The 26,883-nt window shown below is 45.0% G+C and overlaps 1 protein-coding gene across 1 annotated transcript in view; it reads left to right on the top strand.

The window, feature by feature from the left end:
- Positions 1–26,883, top strand: part of FANCI (FA complementation group I) — a 100,385-nt gene that overhangs the window by 12,936 nt on the left and 60,566 nt on the right. Inside the window, exons 7-15 of the mRNA XM_040342411.1 lie at positions 2,415–2,456; positions 7,109–7,232; positions 9,457–9,542; positions 12,986–13,109; positions 13,322–13,414; positions 16,230–16,366; positions 18,398–18,569; positions 19,319–19,406; positions 26,465–26,595. Coding sequence (XP_040198345.1) covers positions 2,415–2,456; positions 7,109–7,232; positions 9,457–9,542; positions 12,986–13,109; positions 13,322–13,414; positions 16,230–16,366; positions 18,398–18,569; positions 19,319–19,406; positions 26,465–26,595 — 997 coding nt within the window. The remainder of the gene's footprint in view (positions 1–2,414; positions 2,457–7,108; positions 7,233–9,456; positions 9,543–12,985; positions 13,110–13,321; positions 13,415–16,229; positions 16,367–18,397; positions 18,570–19,318; positions 19,407–26,464; positions 26,596–26,883) is intronic.

The raw sequence follows: 26,883 nt of genomic DNA, 5'->3' as shown, positions 1-26,883 counted from the left end.
AAGCTGACCATACATCGTTCAGTTTTTTTCATTCCTGAACCTATTCCCCCTACCACACATTTAAAGTGGATGGTGAATTCTCCCCCCTGTGCTATTGTATTCTGACAGTGGGGGGGGGGGGGGGACTTCCCTGCTATCAGAATACACAGATCAGCGTTGCAGCCATTGGCTGTAGCTGCTGATTGAGCAGCTTTTTTAAATCCAACAGGACATTTGAACAGAAGTCGATCAGTAGATGGACTTCTGTCCAACTGCAGTGGCCACACACGGCCGGTCCCTGCAGAACTGGATGAATTGCGATCCATCTATGGCCACCTTAAGGCTCCTTAGATTGGGTGCCAATTTGTGTTTGGATTATACCTTGTCTTTTCTTAAACCTTTTGTATTGAACCCCACTGTAAACTCTGTTGCTGCATTTTCAAATATTTTAGATTTTTACCTGGAGTACATAGAGCAGTTAAAGTGGTTGTAAACCTTAGACATGAAATACAAACAAATTAAATCCCTCTGTAGTGTGTACTTGTCTTAATTACAAGTGCTAAGGCCCCATACACACTATCAGATTTTCTGCAGATTTTTGTCTTCAGATTTACCAAAACTATGTAATATGAGGTCAAAAAAGAGTTTCAATTTGTATGCAATCAGGCAGGCCCTTGCACTACATGGTTTTGGTAAATCTGAAGACAAAAATCTGAAGAAAATCTAATAGGGCTGGATTCAGAAAGATCAGCGGATCTTTCTGCTGGCGTAACGTATCTCAGATACGTTACGCCGCCGTAACTTTGGGCGCAAGTTCCGTATGCAGAAAGAACTTGTGCCCTTAGTTACGGCGGCGTAGCGTATGTGTGGCGGCGTAAGCCCGCCTAATTCAAATGGGGATGTTGGGGGCGTGTTTTATTTAAATTTCACTTGACCCCCGCGCATTTGACGGTTTTTGTGAAAAAATCCCAGTGTGCATGCTCGAAATTACGCGGCAAAGCCTCATTGGTTTCGACGTGAACGTAACTTACGCAAATCCCTATTCGCGAACGACTTACGCAAACAACGTCAAATTTTCAAAACTCGGCGCGGGAACGACGTTCATACTTAACATTAGCTACGCCTCATATAGCAGGGGTAACTATACGCCGGAAAAAGCCTAACGCAAACTACGTAAAAAAATGCGCCGGCGGGATGTACGTTTCTGAATCGGTGTAAATACCTATTTACCATATTCAATGCGTAACTATACGGAAGCGCCACCTAGCGGCCAGCGTGATTATGCAGCCTAAGATACGACAGTGTAAGACACTAAGGCCCCGTACAGACGAGGGGACATGTCCGATGAAAACGGTCCGCGGACCGTTTTCATCGGACATGTCCGCTCGGAGATTTCGGTCTGATGGCTGTACACACCATCAAACCGAAATCCCCGCGGACAGAGAACGCGTTGACGTAGACGACACCGACGTTCTCTATCGCGCGAGTTCAATGCTTCCACGCATGCGTCGAATAAATTCGACGCATGCGCGGGATTTCGGTCCGCTGGTTAGACGTACTAACCAGCGGACATGTCTGACGGACAGCTCTCCAGCGGACAAGTTTCATAGCATGCTAAGAAACTTTAGTCCGCTGGAAATCTGTCCGCTAGTCTGTACACACGATCGGATCTGTCCTCTGAAACTGGTCCGCGGACCAGTTTCAGCGGACTTGTCCGGTCGTGTGTACGAGGCCTCACACCAGTCGGATCTTAGGGATATCTATGCGTAACTGATTCTCTGAATCAGGCGCATAGATACGACTGCCGGCACTGAGAGATACGACGGCGTATCAGGAGATACGCCGTCGTATCTCCTATCTGAATTCGGCCCATAGTGTGTATGGGGCTCTAGTGTCACTTTTATCTGCTGCCTGGTTCCTCTGCTGTCTTTGATTCACTTCTGACAAGTTTTCCTGACACCAAGAGAAAAATGGTGACAGGGGAGGGAACTCCAGCTGATTGACAGCCTCAGCTCTGGGCCCGTCCCTCTCCTCCCTCCAATCAGCTCTCTGAGCTCTCCTCCCCACTTAGCTCTGCAGAGTGCAACTTCAGCCCCCCCCCCTTTTTGCTGAGCTCTCAGACAAGCTTTATAATTTAGTAATTTGAACAGATGTAGAGAAGAGAGGGCTGCAGATAGACAGGTATAATTTATGTAGGAGGGGTTGTTTCATCTCTGTGTATCATTTGAGGCCAGTGACTTCACTGGGTGTATGTAAGGGTTGGTAACCACTTTCATTTTCAAATTATTTCAAGTTTATGATCGTGTTGGTGGTAATATCTATTTGTGCTGCCTGAGTTGAGCAATCCGATGGCCAGAACTGGAATTTTTTTTAATTGATTGCATATTTAGATATAATGCATGTATTTTTTTTTAGTGTCTGCTTTATTTTTTCAGATGGGACCGGAAATGTGTAATTTTTCTTACTTCAATGTTTAGGTAAGATTACTTAAGCAGTCAGTATTCATATCCTTTTGATTGCCTGGTATGTTATATATATATATATATATATATATATATATATATATATATATATATATATATATAATGTATGTGTGTGTGTGTGTATATGTATGTGTATATATATATATATATATATATATATATATATACACACTGTATAATTTCTAAGTTCTACTTTCACTTTGCAAATCTGTCTCTTCCTGGCCCTTCCCCAATGAGATCCCACTTCCAACACACACACATTGGTCTTTCCCCGATATCCCTTCTCCAGCACACACATTTAGCCTGGATTCACACCTATGCAGTTTTAGTGCTTTTTGCATTTTGCAGATTTGCACTACAGTCCATTTAACATGGTTTCCTATGGAACACGTTCTGCAGTGCAAATCTGCAAAATGCAAAAAGCACTAAAACTGCATAGGTGTGAATCCAGCCTTAAACACACACTGACCAGTGTCTTTCCCCAGTATCTCTTCTCGAGCACACACATTGGACTTTCGTCGGTATCCCTTCTCCAGCACACACATAGGTCTTTCCCCCGATATCCCTTCTCCAGCGCACACACGCATTGTTCTTTCGCCGGTATCCCTTCTCCAGCACTTACACATTGGTCTTTCCCCCCGATATCCCTTCTTCAGCACACACACACATTGGTCTTTCCCCCCGATATCCCTTCTCCAGCACACACACACACACACACACATTGGTCTTTCCCCGGTATACCTCCTTGAGTGCACACTTTCCAGTTTCTTTACCAGAAAATCTTATATCTGCAGACACACACTTTCACCACAAAAATTGCATTTTGAAAAGTTGCCATGTCTTCCCCATAGGCACTGCACACTGAGCCCAGACTCACCGGGGTTGATTTACTAAAACTGGAGACTAGGGCTGCAACTAACGATTATTTTCATAATCGATTAGTTGGCCGATTATTGTTTCAATTAATCGGTTAAAAACAAAAAAAGGAATTTTGCGGTGATTTGCATTTTTTAAAAACATTTTTGGGCAGATTAAAAAACACAAATTGCCGCAAACACACATTACATGCTTTTCTGCAGCTTCTGCATTGAAGTATATTGAACCAAAAAAACAAAATGGCACCATTTTGCGTTAAAAAAAAGTCCTTGCCCTTTCCAAATAGGCAGCAGCTGAAAATAATCATGGATGTGAACGTGTCCCATAGGAAACCATGTGAATGAACTGTAGTGTGTTTCTGCAAAAAGCACCAAAAAACAGAGGTGTGACCCAGGCCTGAGATGTTTAGTAACATAATGGGTGTTAAAAAAAAAAAAAAAATTTGTACAAAAAGAGCAAATTACTACTGTAAGGGGTTAATTTTTTTACTGTTGGACAGTGAAAGTAATATTTACAGTAGCGATTTGCCAATTTTAGTTTTTTTTAACCCCATTATGTTACTGGCCGATTAATTGATTATGAAAATGGTAATCGATTAACTTCATAATCGATTAGTTGTTTCGGCCCTACTGGAGAGTGCAACATCTGGTGCAGCTCTGCATAGAAACCAATCAGCTTCCAGGTTTTATTGTCTTTTAAATATAAATTTTTTGGAAAATTGAAAAAAATAGGGGGTACAGAAAGGGTACAGTACAACTGTGGTCAAATTTAACAATCCAACTATTATTAGCCTATAAGAATGATTCTATAATCCCCTATCGTAGAAAATGGAAAATGTGGTTAACCCACCCGAAAGCTTCCAAATATTTAAGATTCCTTACTTTAATAATCTTCCTATAGTCTGAAGAATAACAGTATAAAATATTGAATCTTTGGTATAGATAATGACTAACGGCAGCCTTTATTTCAGTTTTCTCCATCCCTTCCCCCCCTCCTTTATTTGTCTTTACTTTAGCTGTATAGGTGTACCACTGATCATCTTGGTGACTTCCCAGTCCTACAGTTTGTACCCAATTGGGGTTGACTGGCCTAGGTCGCTGAGTACCGTATTCTTTTTCTGTTAAATGTTTGCCTGTACATGGTGATTATACTACTCAAGTTGTATATTATTGCAACTATCTCAAGTGTTGTAAATTGATAAACCCAATAAAAATTTATTGATAAAAAAAAAAATTCAACAATCCAACAGATACAGAGGTCTTCAAATAAAAAGGATGTGGTAGCTCATTTTATACATCCTATTATTTGACCCGTAAAACATTCCATATCACATATACAGATCTACAAAGAATTGTCATAATCGCTAGACATCATACACAGTCGGGCTACCGACGACCCGAAGACCCTGATAGATCTGGAGGAAAAGGACGGCCTCAAAATAGCTGGATATAAGACCATCAGATGAGAAAATAAAGGGTGAAACAGAAAGGATAGCGAAGAGGGAGAGGGGGGAAGGGTATCGTTCAACACGGGCGTGATGGACACTGCAAGAGCGCGACCCCTCAATTGGTCTGCGTCGGCATGACCTTCAAGAGTTCAGTAAGGTCTGTCCATCATCTGAGAAGATGAACATATTCCATAATGCCCAGGTTTTAGAATGCTTTTCTTGTTTGTGTTGGGCTGTGAGCACTAGATCTTCCATTTTTTTAATGTCTTCTACTTTGCGCAACCACAGTCCAGGTATGTTTTGCTTCTATGTAGCTGGAATGCAAGACTTTGCGGCATTGAGAAGGTGTCGCACCACCGATTTTTTTGTACGACCGTGCCGGGGTTGCGGTGGCATGTAGCAGGAAGAACGCCGGGTCTTTCTGAATTGTGTGATCCCGTTTGAAATGTGCCGGTTCTGGTAACGGTGTAGGAAATGGTGCAGTTGGATCACTTTCCTAAATGGAAGCTGAAAACTTCCCGTATCCCTCGTCGGTGACTGGATCGAGGTCCAATGATCCCCATCTACGTAATGTGAAGCGCAAACTTTACCTGCCATCCAGAGCGTCTCATATTCTGAGTGGTCCAGTCCTGGCGCAAATGCCAGATTGCAGAGAATTGGGAATAGAGGGGATTGTCTTGAGGTTAGGGAGGTGGTCTTTATCACGATATAGCCCACATATAATGTGGCCCCTACGGTAGGATGTAAAGTCATGCCCCGGGGGAGTCGGTCATAGCACCAGATTGCTCCCTGTAACGGGACATTCACTTGGGTACCTTCTGCTTGAACCCATAGTTTAGATTGTTCATGTCTGTTCCAGTCGATAATCCTCCCTAGGTGTACCGCTTGGTAGTATTGCTTTACGTCAGGGAGGTCCAGACCTCCATACTGTTTCGGTAGCGTCAGGTAATATTGGCGAAGTCGTGGCTTCGTGTTTGACCATATAAATTTTGTGAACATCGAGTGCACTTGATTAAAATATAGAGAGGGTATCCTAATTGGCAGTGCTTGGAACAGATACAGAAATTTAGGGAGAATGCACATTTTGATGAGATTGCACCTGCCAAACCAAGAGTGGAGTCCCTTCCTTGCTCCACTCCTCAAGCATCCCTTTGGCTTTGGATAACATTGGGGGAAAGTTCAATTCAAATGTGCATTTCAGGTCACTAGGTATACTGGTTCCTAGATAGGAAAGATGGCTGTCGGACCATTTGAAGTTAAAATTAGCTTTCAAGGGAGTTAATTTGTCAGCTGTCATGTTGATGCCCATAGCTGTAGATTTATCAAAGTTAATTTTCAGATTCGATATGAGCCCATGTCTCTGAAATTCTCTAACCAGGTTAGGGAGGGACACGACTGGGTTAGTCAGAGAAAATAAAAGATCATCCACATATGCAGAGATCTTGTATTGGGCCTGATCTATGGTGATTCCCGTAATATCTGGGTTCCTGCGTATTGTACATAAGAAGGGTTCCAGTACTAGGGCAAAGAGAAGGGGCAGCCTTGCCTGGTGCCATTGGAGATGGTGAAGGGGTCGGAGAGGACCCCGTTAGCCTTGACCCGGGCTGTCGGTATAGAGTATATATTGGAAATCCAATGCAGCATATGCCTACCAAGTCCGACGTGTTGAAGAACAGAGGATATAAACTCCCAACTCACCCGGTCAAAAGCTTTCTCAGCATCTGTGCTGAGAAAAAGGCTAGGCGTCTTGGTCACCGAGGCCCTATGTATTAGGTTAAGTACCTTGGTGGTATTGTCCCTAGCCTCCCGTGCGGGGACGAAACCTACCTGATCCAGATGTATCAGGCCAGTCATATGTTGGGACAATCTATTGGCCAGTATTTTAGTGAGGAGATTAAGATCTATATTCAAAAGAGAGATAGGCCTATAGCTTCCGCAGGCCGTTGGATCTTTCCCCTCTTTAGGTATGAGGGAGATGTGGGCACTTAAGGTATCTCTTTGAAGGTGGCCGCCGTCTGTTAGGTTGTTAAATAGGTTGATCATGTAGGGGCCCAATACCGGTAGGAGGGTTTGATAGTATTGAAGGGTAAAACTATCAGGGCCCGGCGCCTTACCAGGTTTCATACTTTTAATGGCGAATTGTAGTTCCATCAATGTGATGGGTTCTTCCAATGCAGCTCCACTTTCCTCTGAGAGTTTGGGGATACCCGATAAATGGAGATAGTCCTTCAAAGCCATGTCACTAGTATGCTGTTTGGGGAGATTATATAAGGAGGAACTTGCTTATAATTTCAAGGGGCTTCTTGAATGTTTTCTCTTTTAGAGATGTATTACTGAGTACAGAAGAGTTGCAGTTTGTAGTGGAGAAGGTATTACGACTGTTATCCAAGTTGGATCTCCAAGAAATGCCCCCTTTGGTTTACCAGCTTCTGCTTCTTTCTGCCAAGGTAATGTCATACTGTAGCTTTTATTGTAATGTATCTTTTGCGCTACTAAAGAGTAAATAGAAAGTAACTGAAGGCAATGAGCTAATTAGCTGCAAAATCTGTTAGGCCCCGTACACACGAGAGGATCTATCCGCTGGAATTTATCCACGGACCGGTTTCAGCGGATAGATCCCCTGGTGTGTACGATCCAGCGGATATTTTTCCGCGGATATTTTTCCCGCCGATGGATTTCCAGCGGATCAAAATTTCTTAACATGCTAAGAAATCGATCCGCTGGAATCCAGTCCAGCGGATTGATCCGATGGTCTGTACAGACTCACCGGATCAATCCGTCCGAATCCATCCCTCGCATGCGTCGTAATGATTCGACGCATTCGTGGAAGTACTTATATTACAGCGTCGCGCACGTCGCCGCGTCATCATCGCAGCGACGGCGCGACACGTCACCGCGGAGGGAATTCCGCGGGGATTTTGATCTCGTGGTTAGTACAACCATGAGATCAAAATCCGCCTCCGGACCGTTTCCGTGGATCGATCCTCTCGTGTGTACTAGGCCTTAGTGTTCACCTTACACGTAAATAGAATAAATATATTGATCTTGCGCTAAATAAATACAACGAACGTGCAAACTGCAATAAATAAATAAAGTGCAAAATAAATAACTCCTGAAGTGCCAGAAGATCAATAGATCAATAAAAAATCAACAACAGATGGAAGGCAATGATCAATTTAGTGCAAACGTGCAAAAAAGTTGGTGCAAAGATGCAATGTGCATTGATTTAAATATGTGCAAAGTAGTTCAATATTGCAATCTTAGTAGATGGGTGAATATACAGTCCTGAGAGGTCCCATACAATGGGCAACAATTGGGAATCCAATTCTAAAATGCTTCAGAAATCAATCTTTATAACAATGTTTTTCCCATCCGTGGTATGTTCTCAATTGAAGTATTGAACCATAGTGGGGATCCTACACCGGTCTCCCAGAACTCTCATCTCTGAGAGATATATAATAAGACACATCAGCTTTCCCAACTCTCCTCTGCTATTTCGTACTGGCGTTCCTGTTTTGTAGCGTCCTCTACCCCTCACAGCAATCCCTCAGATGGTAGTTTTTCCTAAAAGGAAAGGGGAGGGGGTGGGGGGGAGCTCCAGCCAGTAACCCAAATAGAAAGCAAGGGAGAGAAAGGCTTCCAATGGTGTAGTAAACTCGATAAGACTTTATTATATCACAAGTTAAAATTGGACTCTTGCATCACATTGAAATAAAACAGGCGGTATAGGTAAATCGCGGCGTGATAAACGTTGTCCTACTTGTCCTTCCGCTACTCCCAGTCTGCGGTGGCCTCGCTTTCTCCCTACGCCGCTACGTCACGTGCCTCGTGACTTTATCGAGTTTACTACACCATTGGAAGCCTTTCTCTCCCTTGCTTTCTATTTGGGTTACTGGTTGGAGCTCCCCCCCACCCCCCTCCCCTTTCCTTTTAGGAAAGCTACCATCTGAGGGATTGCTGTGAGAGGTAGAGGACGCTACAAAACAGGAACGCCAGTACGAAATATAGGAGAGTTGGGAAAGCTGATGTGTCTTATTATATATCTCAGAGATGAGAGTTCTGAGAGACCGGTGTAGGATCCCCACTATGGTTCAGTACTTCAATTGAGAACATACCACGGATGGGAAAAATATTGTTATAAAGATTTCTGAAGCATTTGAGAATTGGATTCCCAATTGTTGACCATTGTATGGGACCTCTCAGGACTGTATATTCACCCATCTACTAAGATTGCAATATTGAACTACTTTGCACTATTTGCACATATTTAATTAATTGCACATTGCATCTTTGCACCAACATTTTTGCAAGTTTGCACTAGATTGATCATTGTCTTCCATCTTTTGTTGATTTTTTATTGATCTTTTGGCACATATTTGGAGTTGTCAGATTTCACCATTATTGCACTTTATTAAGTCCTTTTCAGGAGTTCTTTCTTTTGCACTTTATTTCAGTTTGCGTGTTGGTTGTATTTCTTTAGCGCAAGATCACTTATATATTCATACTGTAGCTTTTACTGTATGTAACAAGGGGACAGTCATTATTGCAAGCTTCACTAGAATGTGAGTACTGTATGAATATTATGGGATCTTCCCTTTTTTATATTCAATTTTTTTATTTTTTTTAACATTTTTATTATTTTATTTTTGTTTTTCTGTTGTGTTAATGCAGGGGAGTAAAAGGACCATTCTGGAAGGAATTATCACAGTTTTTAATGATCTGGATCAGAAGGTGATGCATGAGGCCACAAATGATGAGTGAGTGCATTATACTTATATTTTACTTTAAATACATTGGCCTTCCGTTTATAGGGCACCGTGGCCTTGGCCTTCCATTTATTGGGCACCATCTAGATGTCTTTATTATAATTCTGTACACAAAGAATGCAGCACATATTTTTAATTTTTTTTTGCAGACATAACTAGTTTGCTTTGGCTATAAACTTTGTGAAGCCCTACTCTGTCTTACAGCCTGTGTCTGTATTGCACAATGACTGTCCACGCTGTGGGTCTGTGCTGTAAGCTTCTCGTGTGCAGTCTAATTCTTTGTTCTTTGGTAATTATGCTCAGGTTAAGACTGTTAGGCCTCGTACACACGACCGAACATGTCTGCTGAAACTGGTCCGTCGGACCAGTTTCCGTGGACATGTTCGGTCGTCTGTACGGCCGACCGGACAATTTTCCGGCGGATCGGACAGGTTTCCAGCGGACAAATGTTTCTTAGCATGCTAAGAAATATGTCCGCTGGAAGCCTGTCCGTCGGACATGTTCGGTCGTCTGTACGACTTACCGGACATGTCCGCTCGGCCGAAAGCCCTCGCATGCGTCGAAGTGATTCGACGCATGCGTGAAAACATCGACCTTCCAGGGTCGCGCACGTCGCCGCGTCAGTCGTTGCGACCGCGCGGCCACGTCACCGCGTTCGCTGTCCGCGGGAAATTTGGTCTGATGGTGTGTACAGCCATCAGACCAAAATCCGCCAGCGGACATGTCCGATGAAAACGGTCCGCGGACTGTTTTCATCGGACATGTCCTGTCGTGTGTACGAGGCCTTACACAGTACTTATACATTTATTTAATGATCCTGTAGAAACTAATTTTGGCTTTGTATTTGTCCTTCTAATTTCTCTGTATCATTGCGTATTTTCTTTGAAATAATTAAAGTAGTTTTCCGATAAGTACCCAGCCTGAATGTTGAACCAAGCTTCCATCCATCCCAATGCATAGGCTTAAGCTAGCCATAGCTGGTCCCTGCTGAACTGACTGAATTTTGATCAGTCTATGGCTGTTCCTGTTCATGAGAAGTCTATCTAATCGATTTTCTCATGAACCGGCTTGTTGGGAAATGTTGCTTCCATCAGCGCATGCAGCCAATGGGCTGCAGCATTGATCAGTTTATTCTGACCGTGATTTATTCATCCACCTCCAATGTGTGGATAGGGAAAACGGCTGTTTTTTTTTTTTCATCCCTCTGGCTGAATGAAAAAAAAAAAAAAAAAGAAGCCATGTATGGCCAGCTTTAGGGCTCTTTCACACGAGCGGCTTCCATTACAATCAGCAAGGGATCTGTGAGCTGATCCCTTGCTTAATAGGAGGAGAGTGGGCAGGTGACAGGTGTGTCTGCTCAGTTTTAACAGAGTGGACAAGGATACACCCTACTCTGCTCTATGGGTGACCGGGAGTAAACATACTCCACTGTCTGTTTACACCCAGCTATCTCTGATTCAGTCCGCCCAAATAGAGGAGGATGAAGTCGTCCTCCATTTTTTTTTTTTTTAACTAAGCAAGCCTTATACCCAGAGGTAGGAGGGTGTAAACCAGTGGTTCTCAACCTTTCTAGTGCCGTGACCCCTTGATAAAATTTCCCAAGACAAATAATTTGCGCCCCTAGCCCACGGACATTTAGGGCTCCCTAAGTCCCTTACACCCCTTCTGGTACATTTTAGGATGTTCCACTCTCTCTATGTTCTCCTTTCTTTCACTTTTATCTCTCTATCTTAATTTCTTGACCCACCCCCCATTCCTCTCTCTAGGAATCTTTCCTGTTTTTTCTCTTATTCTTTCTCTCCCTTTTTCTTTGTTCCTCCCCCTCTTTTCCTCTTCCTTCCATGTATTCTCTATTTTTTTTCTTTCTCTTACTCCTTGGGGGGGGTGGGGGGTGCTGGCAGTGCTGGCGGGGAGTTCTGATCAGCCAGCTTAGATGCTCTTGATCAAGATCAAGATCATCTGCTGATCTGGGAACTGTAGTGGGGACTTTAAATGGCAACTCTAATCACAGGTAGTGTTACTCAATGTGTCTCCAGCTCTGTTGTGTCTCGCAGCAGTGACACCTATGCTGAAATCAGGAGATAGGGTCTCCTCCAGCCCCTCCCCTCCCCAGCCCCTCCCACTTCACATTTCTCACCAGGTAGCTGACCTCTAGTCTCTGCCCCCCAGCCAAGCCGTGAACTGAATGGGCGGGCAAAGGCTCCAGGAGCAGCCCAGCTGGGTGGCCACAGGCTCCAGGGACAGCCCTGCTGGATGGCTGTGAAAAGGCTGTGAGTGCTGCGGGCTTCAGGAACAGCCCAGAATTCAGTGACCCCTGGCAAATTGTCATTTGACCCCCGAGGCGGACCTGATCGCATTGCCTGTGTGAAAGGGACCTTAGTCCTCCAAATTTTCTGTTCCTTCCTTTTGATAACTGAAGTTTGTCTTGTTATTTGGTGCTGCACTGCTAAAAGTTAATGGAAACAGGAACATTGCTCATAAGAAATCATTGCATTGTCAAGACAACAATCGGATTATCCTCAGTTGGGGTCACTGTGGTAATTTACTGGTTTTGTAACAATTAAATCATTGCAAGAACAAAGAAGACTTTGCAATCTGTCTGGGTAACCTGGGGAAAGAAGTTTGGATAAATATCAGAGTACTTTGTTTATGTAGGCAATATAGGATCCAAATAATGCAGGTTACTTAAGGCCACATACCAGTAAGTAACCATTATAAGGTGGCTTAATTTTCAGGCAGCCATTTTTAAAGAGTAAGTTCACCTTTTGTAACATGTTACACCCATATTCAGGCTACAGATGCACCAGCCTCCTCACCCACCTGATTCCTACTTTCAGAAGTGAGCAGGGGAACATCTCGGCTCGCTTGCTATCACAAAAAAATAAAATAACCCCCCCCAAAAAAAAAGTGGTCGTGCGGGGCTTCACCCACCCGGCTGCGTTAATCATTCACAGGGTTCTGTGAATGTGAAAACAAGTACCAACAGCCTTTGCGGCTGTCGGCTTATAGATCTTAATGAACTATCAGGGTGCTGTTGTTGAGCAAGCTGGGTAGTTCATTGAGTCTTCCCCTCAGTGTGTACCTGCCTGCTTGTATGAGGTACTAGCAGACAGCTTGCACAGACTGTCTGCTAGAGCCCTGCATAGCACCTGCGATCGACTGATTACGAGTGTAATGCTTTGCAGGCTCAAAGTAAAAAAATAACGATAAATGCACTTTTTTTTTTTTACCTGCAAAAAGATGTGCATTACATTTGTTTACGAAGGTGAAACTGCCTGATGCTAATTTGAATTCTTGTCTGTTAGACCCACAGTTGAAATAGCCTAGGCTGCACTATATACACTAGCATTTGTATTCTAGATATGAAAGAATCACAGTATGCTTTCCTCCCATTGCATGCAGTTCTGAACATTATCTTTGCAATTTCTTTCTAGCTCAATTGATCTCGATGATTCCACTATTCCAAAGGAACAGCTCCGTCAAGTAGAGGGCACCATCATCTTGCATATTGTCTTTGCTATTAAATTTGACCAGGACCTGGGAAGAGAGCTAGTTAAGGTATTGAGAGTTATTACTTATTTTATAAAAGTGTACAGTACAAAGATGAGGGCATCTGGCTGTTGTTCTTCTTTTGCAAGAGAATATACACAGAAACATGAGCTACTGTGCAGACACGAAAGCTCTGCTTGGTGTTTAGAAGGACAAATGTATTGGAGCTTCCATTAAAGGTCCTGCCATTCTCATCCTTTTTTTTTTGTTATTTATAACAGGCTGCACAGCAGGGGGACACAAACAAATTTTTATGCCCTTTCAGCGTCGCTCTTCTCTTGTCTGTGTCCAGAATACATAGGTTTGAAAAACAGGTATGTTTTGTTATTTTATGCCACATATTCACATTGACTTGTTTTTGTGGGCTATTGTCAGTTAAAGCAATGCAGTTCCGTGTCGCAAAAAAATGGCCTAGTAAGGAAGGGAGCTAAAGTGGTTAATACCATAACAAAAATATGGAAAAGCAAGTATGTAAAAATTCGTTTCATTCATTTTTTGGAAGATAACTATATACATTTTTTATAAATCTTAACCCCTCTTTGCACTCGGTATAATAGCAATTTCTGAAATAGCGGACAACGTCCCATATTCGCAAGGAATGGGCTAAACAGGGCCCCAATGTCGCCGAACGGTGCACAGGAGAGAGCCAGGGCACTGACGAGATGGGGATAGGGTCGATGTCAACCAGGTCAAGCATTGCCCAGAGTGGAAGATGACAGGTCTCATGAAGGCGTGTAAGTGGGGCTATGCTAGCTGCTATATAATAGGCCCGTAAATTAGGGACCGAAAGACCACCATTAATTCGCCTGGCGAACAACACCTGTTTGCCAATATGAGGGCGGGACGAACCCCATATAAATTGCATAATTCTACGTTGATGTATACAGAGGATATGCAAAGGAACAGGCAAGACACAGAAAAAATATAATAGTTTTGGAAGATAGGACATACGGATGGCCGTTATTCTGCCAAACCAAGACAGAGGCAAATGAGACCAAGACGACAACATGTCTGTTAGTCGTTTGAACAAAGATGGAAAGTTAGCCTGGTACAGTCCAGAATACGTAGGGGTAAGGTGGATTCCCAAATAGGGCAGCGAGGAGACCCAGTGGAACGAAAACGCTGACTGTAGATCCCTCAGCAAACCAGGAGAAAGGTTGATCGATAATGCTTTCGACTTGGAGGGAATAACCCGGTTCTGAATGTAGATATATTTTAATAGATTGATGTTCCATATTGACAAGACACTGATTTGTCCATACTCCTTGTACTTGCTGAGTGTCTCTTTCCATTTTGTCATTTTTCTACAGTTTATGATACGGCTCGTGCCTGTATCTACTGTTTCTTTCTGTAATTCTTAAACCAAAAAAATGTGTGTGTGTGTGTATATGTGTGTGTATATAATATATATACACACTGCATTATGGCCACTAGATGGAGCTGAGGATCATAGGAAACAAATACATCCTAGTAAAAAGATGCATTCTAAAATTTGTAGAATGCTGGAGGGAATTGGCAACTAAAAGGTAAGCATTGCTACTACAAGACTCGTATTTGCCAATTCCCTCCAGCATTCTCTAGAATTGTCGCATTGCATCTATTTTTTTTTTTTTTTTTTACAAATAACGTGGTGTTTTATTATTTGAAAGGAGAAGTAACATACAGAATACATAACAGTACATCTTGTGCAGGTGAAGCAAATAAAATACAGGAGTCAATGCATTTAGTGAACATTGGAAGTACAGTGCAGATAACATCACAATACCATTAGGCAGTCATAAGAACACAGAGACACGGGAGATCAAGAGGGCCAGTCGGTCACAGAGTCATGATTCACATTCGGGCCAGGGGGGAGGGTCAGCAAGCTCAGTCAGGCAGGGCATTGCAGGTAGCAGCATTCTTCACCCAGTCATCCCACACCTTGTCATATTTGGCCGGGCAGCCTCTATGGGCATAGATTTCTTTTTTATACGGTAACACAGAATTAGCCGCGACTATCCACTCCTGGAGAGACAGGGGTGTGGCTCGAAGCCATTTACGAGCTATTAATAATCTTGCCGCAAATAGCGACTCTTGGAGGAATACTTTATGGTATTTGTCCGAGTCTGGGTCTGGGAACACCCCCAACAGACACTTCCTAGGGCACCACGTCAGGGGAGATCCCATCTCGTCGTGAATGATTTTCACAATCTGTGACCAGTAGCCCTGTATCACCGGGCAAGACCACATAAGGTGAAAAAAGGTACTGGAGGGGCTGTCACACCTGGGACACAACGGGTTGTACCCAGGCTTGTATTTGGCCAGGCGGGAGGGGGTTAGATATGACCTGTGTAAAATATAGAGGTGCGTAAGACGGTCTGACAACTTGGGCGAGACCTTTTTGGTAGTATCCAAAGCATCCTCCCCTTCGTCATTCTCCAGCTTTTCCACATCCCCGGACCAGCGATCTTTAAGTTTATAGGATAAACAGCAGCGTAGGGCCGAAGAAGAGAGTTGTACAGGATCGAGATTAACTTACGGGAGTTCCGTCCTGTTATGGTGCGAAGAACCTTGAGTTGTCCAACACCGGGGGATGTATCCCCAAACAGGGCATGACGGAGATGGAGGTAGCGAAAGTGCATGGAATTGGGTAGGCTAAATTAGTCTTTAAGCTGTTGAAATGACGTTAAAATAGTGCCGTGGTACACTCCCGGTCAAGCCAGAGAACCCGGTCTGGGGTGGAAAGCAATTCGCTCAAGCCTGGGTTGTCCCATAGGGGGGTATAAGATTGAGTAGCTGGTGCCCTCAATTTTCGACCCACCACCTCCCAGATCTTGCAGTGATGGTAGAGCAGGCCCTTGCGGCTACCCAATGCCCAAGCACCCCCCAAGTCCCTAAAGAGGACCTGGAAAGGGTGAGTGAGCCCGGGAGCGCGATGGGAGCATGCATTGCATCTATTTTTAATTGGGTTGAATATATTTATATATATCTAGTGGCCATAATGCAGTATTTTTTTCTGATTTCACATTTTTTTTTATTTTATGAATCTATCTATCTTCCCAACTGCCTATAATATTTGAAGAACACTCAACCAGAAGAGAAAATGGTCTAATCGCATTCAAATAAGTATGCAATTTTATTTTTATACAGGTTTTTGATTTTTTGAAAGCTATTATTTCAAAAGGATTTAAAGACCTCCAGTTTCAGCAAGGTTCAAAGTTTCTCCAGGATTTAGTCCCACAACCAACATGTGTCTCCTCTATGCTCCTGGAAATTGTAAAGAACAGGTATTATCACAAGTATTCTATATCTACATGGAGTGCATCAGGAAAGTATTCACATCGCTTCACTTTAGTCTAATTCCAAAACTGATTACCGTATTTATCGGCGTATACCACGCACTTTTTCCCCCTTAAAATAAGGGGGAAATCGTGGGTGCGCGATATACGCCGATACCTGCTTCCCGCGCTCAGTTTGAATGCCTGCGCCGACATATACCGAGTGCAGTACACTCGTCTACATTCGGCCAGGCTCGGCTTCGCTCGTGCTCACGTATAAACGTCACAGATTGTGAGCACGAGCGAAGCCGAGCCTGGCCGAATGTAGACGAGTGTACTGCACTCGGTATATGTCGGCGCAGGCATTCAAACTGAGCGCGGGAAGCGACGATTCGACGGGGAGAAGCCGGGAGGACACCACCGAGGCCGCCGATGGACCCCGCGCAAGACACCAAAACTGTAAGTACTAAAATGTTTTTTTTACAGGAATTGCGGGTCCACATTAAGGGTGCGCGCTATACCCTGATAAATACGGTAAATTCATTTTCATTATTTTGTTAGAAATCTTTGCAAATCTATTAAAAACAAAGAACAAAAAAACATCCCATGTACATAAGTAACACTTTGTTGAAGCACCTTTAGTACCAATTACAGCCTCAAGTCTTTTTGAGTATGATGCTACAAGCTTGGCACACCTATTTTTGGGCAGTTTCTCCTATTCTTTTTTGCAGGTGACCTCTCAAGCTCCATCAGGTTGGATGGGGAGTGTTGGTGCACAGCCATTTTCAGATCTCTTCAGAGATGTTCAATCAGGTTCAAGTCTGGACTCTGGCTGGGCCACTTAAGAATGTTCAGAGTTGTCACGTAGCCACGCCCTTGTTATCTTGGCTGTGTGCTTGGTGTCGTCGTCCTGATGGAAGATGAACCTTTTCCCCAGTTTGAGGTCCAGAATGCTCTGGAGCAGGTTTTCATCAAGGATGTCTCTGTACATTGCTGCATTCATCTTTCCCTCAATGTTCTACTAGACTCCCAGTTCCTGCCACTGGAAAACATCCCCACAGTATGATGCTGCCACCACCATGCTGCACTGTAGGGATGGTATTGGCCAGGTGATGAGCGGCGTCTGGTTTCCTCCAGACATGGCACTTGCCATTCATGCCAAAGAGTTCAATCTTTTTTTCATCAGACCAGAGAATTTTGTTTCTCATGGTCTGAGAGTCCTTCAGGTGCCTTTTGGCAAACTCCAGGTGGGCTGTCATGTGCCTTTTACTGAGGAGTGGCTTCCGTCTGGCCAATCTGCCATACAGCCCTGATTGGTGTAGTGCTGCAGAGATGGTTCTTCTAGAAGGTTGTCCTCTCTCCACAGAGAAACGCTAGAGCTATGTCATCAGGTTCTTGGTCACCTGCCTAACTAAGACCCTTCTCCCCCAATCGCTCAGTTTGGCCGGCTGGACTGCTCTAGGAAGAGACCTGGTGGTTTCAAACTTCCATATATGGATGATGGAGGCCACTGTGCTCATTGGGACCTTCAATGCTGCAGACGTTTTTCTGTACCCTTCCCCAGATCTGTGCCTCCATAAAATCCTGTCTTGGAGGTGTACAGACAATTCCTTGGATTTCATGGCTTGGTTTGTGCTCTGACCTTATACAGACAGGTGTGTGCCTTTCCAAATCATGTCCAATCAAAAGAATTTACCACAGGTGGACTCCAATCAAGTTGTAGAAACAGCTCAAGGATGATCAGTGGCAACAGGATGCACCTGAGCTCAATTTTGAGTGTCATGACAAAGGCTATGAATACTTATGTACACGTGTCTTTTTATTTTTAATAAATTTGCAAAGATTTCAAACTTCTTTCACATTGTCATTATGGGGTATCTTTTGTAGAATTTTGATGAAATAAATGAATTTAATCCATTTTGGAATAAGGCTGTAACATAAAATGTGGAAAAAGTGAAGCGCTGTGAATTTTTTCCAGATGCACTGTATGATCACAGATCAGTTTGTGTTACCTCATTATGTTGCCTTCTACCTCCTCAGTGTTTTTGGTTGGGACCATGTCACCCAAGGGTTGGTGGAGCTTGGCTTTCTCTTCATGGATTCTTATGGTCCTAAAGCTATTCCAGGAGCAAAAATCTTGGAGATGTCAGCAGGATCACCCAGTCAACAGGCCAGTCAGCTGGGGTCAAAGATTTTACTGGAGGCCTTTAAGGTAACGTGGTCCTTGTATACGATTTTTCACACTTTAAGTATTGGGCCCTTTGCACACGGGGCCGTCCAGCTGCAGTGCGTTTTTCCCAGCATTTTACTGAAGCCCTTGGGAACAGGTGCAGAGTTGAGCCCTGCTGCCGGGCAGCCTGTGAAAGTCTATGGCAGGCTGCGCCTGGACAGGGCTGTACACTGTAACTACTGTCATTTAGGCCCCTTTCAGACGTCCGCTCCACCTGTCCGTTATTACAAGTCCGTTAACGGACTTGTAATACATCCCTATGGGATCGCGTCCGTTAGCGGATGGAGCATCGGCTAGCGTCCGCGTCCGTCGGGATCCGGTTTTCGGACGGAAGAAAACCCTATTTTTCTTCCGTCCTGCGGAACGGAACTGATGCAGACGGACAGACGGTCCGTCTGCATCCGGTTCCCCATAGGGCAGAGCGGAGCTGAGACAGGGCGGTCCCTGCACTGTGTGCGGGGACCGCCCTATCCGCCGACAGCTCAGCGGGGATCCCCGCTGAGCCGACGGAGACACACGGAGCGGACCCAGAAACGGTCTGCTCCGTGTGAAAGAGCCCTTAGGGCCCAGTGCACTCGGGGACAAATGTCTGAAAAGCCAGTCCCCTGTGCAGTAAAACATTGGGAGAAATGCACTGCAGATGGATAGCCTTGTGTGTAGGGAGTCCTAACCACACACATTTCTTTGTTACTTATGTTACATCATTATTATATTTAACATTTTCCTATTAGGTCCATGAAGCAATAAGAAATGTGATTTTAGAGCAAGTTTTGAATCGAGTTATTACAAAAGCCACATCTCCGACAAGTCATTTCATAGGTAATGAAACAGCCTGATTATTTTGGATTTTCTTATGTGTACAATAAGGGGGGTTAAAGCTCTTGTAATGTTAATAATGTAAGCCCAGTTCTGTTGTATCATTTGTCAATGTATTATTTTTGACATGTTTGCAGTGGGGATAGACGTGTTAATACGTTTATTTTTAACTACAAGCTTACTTTTAAAGTGAATGTAAAGTCTCTTGTTTGTTATTTTTATATTTGTTGTACTTGCCTCTTCTGTGCAGTGGGATTTGCACAGAGCAGCCCCGATCTCGTCTTCTCTGGTCCCTCTTTAGTTATCTTGGCCCCTCCCTCCTGTTCAGTTCCCCCACAGCAAGCATTCAGACACAGAGCTGCGGCCCGGCCCCACCCCCTTTCTATTCTCGTTGACTCACTGACTTTGACAGCAGTGGGAGCCAATGGCGGCGCACTGCTGTCTCGGCCAACGAGGAGGCGAGTGACATTCCTACAACATCGCTGGAGCTAGAGGGACCTCATGCAAGTGTTAGGGGGGCTGCTGCACACAGAAGGCTTTTTATCTTAATGCATAGAAATAATTTTTCCCATTTCCTAATGAAGTACCGAGATTGAGGGGCTGGGAGTTTCAAAAGTAGTTTTTATAGATGTGGGAGAGGGGGTGTCGAGTCTCTTGGTTGGTATAACACAGACTCGTATGCAAAAAGATTTTTTTAGCTCAAAGCTTAGGGATAACCATGGTAATAGACATTTTTTTGTTTTTAGAAATGACTATTCAAATAACAAAAAGCACTAAAGGTATAAGTGATTAGTATAGAAGGGTTAAAGAGTTTTGAACTAGCTGTAAGTAGTTCTATTTCTTTATCGTACATCACGGGACACAGAGCGGCATATTCATTACTATATGGGTTATATGGAGTACCTTCAGGTGTTGACACTGGCAATCTCAAACAGGAAATGCCCCTCCCTATATAACCCCCTCCCATAGGAGGAGTACCTCAGTTTTTACGCCAGTGTCTTAGGTGTTAGTCATGGTTTAGCTTGCCTCCGCATCCTTGGGATTAGGTGAGCTACCGGTTCTGTCCAAAAAAGCCTCAGCGCTAAAGTGGTCAGTAACCGGACCCCAAACCCTTGGGGTATAGCCCATAATGCTTTTCTTTTTAGAGAGCTGGACCCTGGGCCCAGAACTTAGAAACCTTTGGGTGCCTAATGTTTTCTGTTGCCAGGGTGCTATATGGGCCCAGGACAGTGGATCCTTCATAGGAACCCAGGGCCTGAAGGTCTAGACATCCCCACGGAGATGGGGGAAGATTGGGCCTCTTGCTTGGCAAAGTCCTGCGGCATGGAGCAGGTAAGTGAGGGGAAAACTTGCGGAACTTGGTTCTTAGCAGGTTTTTTTCTGGGGGGTCACAGGGGACATGCCTAAAGTTATGCACTGCATCTGGCAAACTAGTCACATATCATAAAGATAGGATGGCTCTATATGTATTATTCCCCATAAGATGTGACCTCCCTTGTAGTGTTGGAAAAGCATTGAGTGGGGCCTGTGTGATATAAAAATATATGTGTGTGTCAGAGAGCTGTGCTTACCTGCAAGCCTCCAGGCGATGCTCCATTCAGTCTTCCTCCTCAGAGCCTGCAAAGCAGGCAAAACGCTGACCTCCTCATGGTTCCAGGCTGCAGGCTGCAGTTTGCTGGAACAGAGAGGTCCCTTCCTCCCAAACCCACCCCCCCCCCCCCCCGTCGGGAGGGGCATTTCCTGTTTGAGATTGCTGGGGGGGGAAGGGCGGGTCAGTGGCTTAAGGAAGGGGCGGCCCTTCCTTGTTTGTTCCATTCAATACTTTGGAACGGGGGAGGAAAGACCAGAACGGCAGCACGGGGCGCCGAGGACTCACAGTGGCCAGAAAGGATATTGCAGTCTTCAGAAGACTGTTTTTCAAGCCTAGAAATAGGCTGTTTTCTTTTCCATCTCATAGTTTTTCTTTGCAATACTACTCAGGGGGACAGAATGTTTTTTTTCTTTCCTGGATTTGAAACAAAAACGAAAAAAAAAAAAAAAAAAAGTCATCTAGGGGAGAGGAAGCATTTTTTATCCCCCAAACAGGTGTTTGGGCAATTAACTTTTATAGTTCCAAATACCAATAGGTAGCAGGTGTACCTTGGTATTGTACCATAGGCATCCGGAGAGTCTAAGGTCTCGGACAAAGTTATGCCGCTGCTTTCCCCACAGGGAGCCTTGGGGCCATCGGGATCTGGGGCTGGAGCTGGCGCGGGTCAGTCCAACCCTAAGATGGTCACGGACGAGGTATTACTCACCTCTTTAAGAGAGATGGAGAAAAGAATGGGAAAAATGATAGCCACAGCTATGCGGGGCAGTAAACGGATTAGATCTCCGTCGCCCGAGCGCAGACCCTCAGAAGAGGAGGTCCTTTCCTCAGGGGAATTGGACGACCTCTTGGACAAGGACCAAGTAGGTTCAGGGATCGAAGATCCGGATACAGAGGAGTCTGGAGCAGTCTCCCAAGGGGAGAGCTGGTGGACTCAAGCCTTAACGGACTTGGTCCATAAATGCATTCAACTTGCCAGTACCAGATCTCCAGGTATCTACGGTTTCAGCTTTGGGCTCACTGAGGGCGCCTCAAAGCAATGCAGTATTTCCGATCCACCCTCTACTAGAGGGAGTTTTGTTCCAAGATTGGAACAAGCCAGAAAAATCTTCTTACCACCTAAAAGATTCTCTGCCCTATATCCTATGGAAGATAAATTTTCCAAGAAATGGGCTACTCCTGCAGTGGACGCAGCCATCTCATGTATTAACAAATCATTAACATGCCCTGTAGAAAACATACAGGTATTCAAGGATCCAGTTGATAAACGCTTGGAAGCACTACTTAAGAACTCCTTCACTACTGCAGGGGCAGTAGTACAGCCAGCCGTGGCTGCGATTGGGGTTGCTCAAGCATTATCGGATCAGGTTAAGCAGATGCTTAAACTTATTCCTGCCCAGCAGGCAGAAGAATTTTCGGATGTCCCTAAGGCCATATGTTTTACAGTAGACGCAATTAAGGATTCTATCCAGCAAGCGTCACGTTTATCGTTATCCCTTATCCATATGAGAAGACTCTTATGGTTAAAAAGCTGGGAGGCCGAGCCCCCATGCAAGAAGCTCCTGGTAGGGTTCCCCTTCCATGGAGGACGACTCTTCGGAGAAGACCTAGATAAATACATTCAAACCATTTCAAATGGCAAAAGTACTCTCTTGCCAACTAAGAGGAAGTTTCAGGGGCCTGCGTTTAAACGACAGTACTCCCCTGGGCAGGGGCCCTCTAATGCCAAACAGTATCGACGGCCTCCTGCGAAAGCAAACTTCGGCTTCAACAGCAAATCACAAGGACAGGCTGCTAAAGGCAGAAAGCAGTGGGTTCGCAAACCAGCAAACCCAGCCCCCAAGCCGACCTTATGAAGGGGCGCCCCCACCCACGAAGGTGGGGGGAAGGCTGCGACTCTTTTCGGAGGTTTGGGAAGCCAGCATTCCCGACGAGTGGGTACGGTCTTCCGTGGCCACGGGCTACAAATTAGATTTCCTAAGGTTTCCTCCTCTTCATTTCCAGGAGTCGAGGATTCCAAACGATCCGGAGAAAGGAGCCGCATTAATGTCGGCATTAAATCATCTACTTTCCCAGGAAGTAATAGTAGAGGTACCAGTCCTGGAACAGGGGCTAGGTTTCTACTCCAACCTATTCATCATCCCGAAGTCCAATGGAGATGTCAGGCCAATTTTGGACCTAAAGATGGTAAATACATACCTAGAGATCCGCTCATTTCGGATGGAAACCGTGCGGTCAGCAGCTACCACACTCCAAAAGGACGACTTCATGGCGTCCATAGACATAAAGGATGCCTACCTTCATCTTCCAATTTATCAGCCACATCAAAGATATCTACGCTTCATGGTGGCTTCGCGTCACTTCCAATTCGTGGCGCTTCCCTTCGGGTTGGCTACGGCCCCCCGGGTGTTCACGAAGGTCCTAGCTCCAATCCTAGCCAAACTAAGGATCCAAGGGGTCACGATCCTAGCATACCTGGACGACCTCCTAGTCATAGATCACTCGTCTCCCGGCTTGGAGCGAGCAGTGGCCCTCACGGTCCAATACCTCGAGAAGTTCGGCTGGGTCCTAAATCGAGAAAAGTCAGCTTTCCTGCCCACAAGGCAGTTGGAATATCTCGGCATGAGATTAGACACAGAACAACAAAGAGTGTTTCTACCTCTGAGGAAGGTCAAAGCCATCAAGGAATTAATCCTACTGGTTCTAAGCAAGAAGGAACCGACTATTCGCCTATGTATGAGATTACTAGGCAAGATGGTGGCCACATTCGAGGCGGTACCATACGCCCAGAGCCACACTCGCATCCTGCAGGCAGCCATCCTGTCAGCATGGAGCAGAAGGCCACAGGCCTTGGATATCCCGTTGCCGCTCTCATCAAGAGTCCGACAAAGTCTGTGCTGGTGGTTAGACCCTCAGAATCTACTGAAGGGGAAGTCTTTCAGCCCAGTGGCTTGGAAGATAGTGACCACAGACGCCAGCCTGACGGGCTGGGGAGCAATTTTGGATGGTTGCACTCGCCAAGGTACTTGGGCAACGCCAGAGAAGCAGTTGCCCATCAACATCTTGGAGCTCAGAGCTGCTCGACTAGCCCTCAGGGCTTGGACGTCAAAATTGCAGGGGTTCCCGGTGAGAATTCAATCAGACAATGCCACGGCCGTGGCATACATAAATCACCAAGGGGGAACCAGGAGTCAAGCCGCTCAGAGAGAGGTGAGCTTGATTCTCCTATGGGCAGAGGCTCATGTGCCCTGCATATCGGCAATATTCATTCCAGGAGTGGACAACTTTCAGGCGGACTTCTTAAGCCGCCAGACTCTTTTGCCGGGGGAATGGTCTCTGCATCCACAAATCTTTCAAGCACTCTGCCAAAGATGGGGAGTGCCGGACGTGGATATCATGGCATCGAGACTCAACAAGAAGCTAGGCAGGTTCATGTCCCGCTCAAGGGATCCGATGGCCTGCGGAACCGATGCGTTGGTTTGCCCTTGGCATCAGTTCAAACTTCTTTATGCGTTTCCCCCGCTCCAGTTACTACCCCGCCTGCGGCGCAGGATCCGGGTGGAGCACATACCAGTCATCCTGGTAGCTCCAGCATGGCCCAGAAGGGCATGGTACTCACTAATCTTAAAGATGGTAGTGGGAGACCCTTGGACTCTTCCTCTACGGCCAGACCTGCTATCGCAAGGTCCGATCCTCCACCCTGCCTTACGGCATCTAAATTTGACGGCCTGGAAACTGAATCCCTGATTCTCAGGGGTAGAGGTCTGTCTCAGAAAGTAATCTCTACCCTAATCAGAGCCAGGAAACCGGTCTCTAGGGTGATTTATTACAGGGTCTGGAAGGCCTATGTAGGCTGGTGTGAGTCCAAGCGATGGCTTTCTCGCAAATTTACCATCGATAGAGTATTAAGTTTTCTCCAGCTAAGAGTGGATAAAGGATTGGCATTAAGCATAATCAAAGGACAGATTTCTGCTCTGTCAGTGTGGTTTCAGCGGCCGCTGGCCACCCACTCGCTGGTTAAGACCTTCCTTCAAGGGGTCTTACGTATTAAACCTCCAGTTAAATCCCCGCTTTGCCCGTGGGATTTAAACCTTGTTCTGTCAAGTTTACAGAAACAACCGTTTGAGCCGTATGGCTGAAATTCCTTTGGTTTTACTGACAAAAAAGTTAGTATTTTTGGTCGCCATAGTTTCCGCAAGAAGAGCATCGGAACTGGCGGCCTTATCCTGTAAGGAACCATATCTTATTTTTCATAAGGACAGGGTCGTTCTCCGCCCTCATCCTTCCTTCCTACCGAAGGTTGTATCCAGTTTTCATTTGAACCAGGATTTGGTATTACCATCCTTCTTCCCTAAACCTACTTCCAGAAAGGAAGGGTTGCTGCATACCTTGGATATCGTCAGGGCCATGAAGGCCTATCTTAAAGCTACAAAGAAGATCCGGAAGACAGATGTGCTGTTCATTCTACCGGATGGGCCCAAGAAGGGGCAGGCAGCTGCAAAGTCCACCATTTCTAGGTGGATTAAGCAATTAATCACTCAGGCCTACGGCTTGAAAGGGTTGCCTCCTCCAGTATCATTAAAGGCTCATTCTACTAGGGCCATGGGCGCCTCCTGGGCAGCACACCACCAGATCTCTATGGCTCAAGTTTGCAAGGCGGCAACCTGGTCTTCTGTCCACACGTTTACAAAATTCTACCAGTTGGACGTAAGAAGGAATTCTGATACAGCCTTTGGGCAGGCAGTGCTGCAGGCTGCAGTTTGAGACCCTCGGAATCCGGGGGCTCCTCTTTTTTGAGTTAAATTTAAAATTTAAGATTATTTTTCTCAACTAAGTTGGATTTATTATGATTTGAGTATTCTCTAAATTAAATCCTTTTGTCTTGGAGATGTTCTCCCTCCCCTCATTGTGAGCATTGCTTTGGGACATCCCATATAGTAATGAATATGCCGCTCTGTGTCCCGTGATGTACGATAAAGAAAAAGGGATTTTTAATACAGCTTACCTGTAAAATCCTTTTCTTGGAGTACATCACGGGACACAGAGCTCCCACCCCTCTTTTTGGGGACCATTTTGGGAGGCATACTGCTTGCTACAAAACTGAGGTACTCCTCCTATGGGAGGGGGTTATATAGGGAGGGGCACTTCCTGTTTGAGATTGCCAGTGTCAACACCTGAAGGTACTCCATATAACCCATATAGTAATGAATATGCCGCTCTGTGTCCCGTGATGTACTCCAAGAAAAGGATTTTACAGGTAAGCTGTATTAAAAATCCCTTTTTTTTTCTATGTATACTATTATCTTGTGAGATTTCTTTTCAGTACCTGATAGCGTTAATGTTTTACGTTGCAATTTAATTGTCACTCATAAAGATGGTTTGAAGGTAATTTATTTTTTATTTTTTTATGGATGTTGCAATCTATTGATACAACAGCCAGGGCATATTAAAACCTTTTGAAATTGTTTTGCAGATCTTCTCTCTGATATTGTATATGCTACACCCCTAATTCTCCAGAACTCGGCCTCTAAACTGACTGCAGCTTTTGACCATTTGTTCCAGTTGCCCTTCTCCACAGTGCTGGGCCTACTCAAAGCTTTGCAGGTAGGTCGGCACTGACCTATACCTATACAGTAGTACAGTAAGCCTGAGCATTACACAAATAAAAGCCTGACAGGGCTTCTAGCCTCTACAATAGTAAATAAAATAATGACTTCTCCTCCTCACTTCCTGCCTGGTAAAATGTCAGGATAGGAAATCGGGGTACATTTCTCTAGCAAAAATAAAACTGAGAGGGGGTTTCTAACTCTGTCCCACTGTATCCAAAACTGGCTTGACATACACTTTATGATTCTCACTCACCATCTACCTACATGTTTGTGAGTACCAAAC

The sequence above is a fragment of the Rana temporaria genome, chromosome 3 (genome assembly GCF_905171775.1).
Source record: "Rana temporaria chromosome 3, aRanTem1.1, whole genome shotgun sequence".
Taxonomy (NCBI): domain Eukaryota; kingdom Metazoa; phylum Chordata; class Amphibia; order Anura; family Ranidae; genus Rana; species Rana temporaria.
Note: the sequence above shows the minus strand (reverse complement) of the source record. Positions and strands in the feature narration are given on the sequence as shown.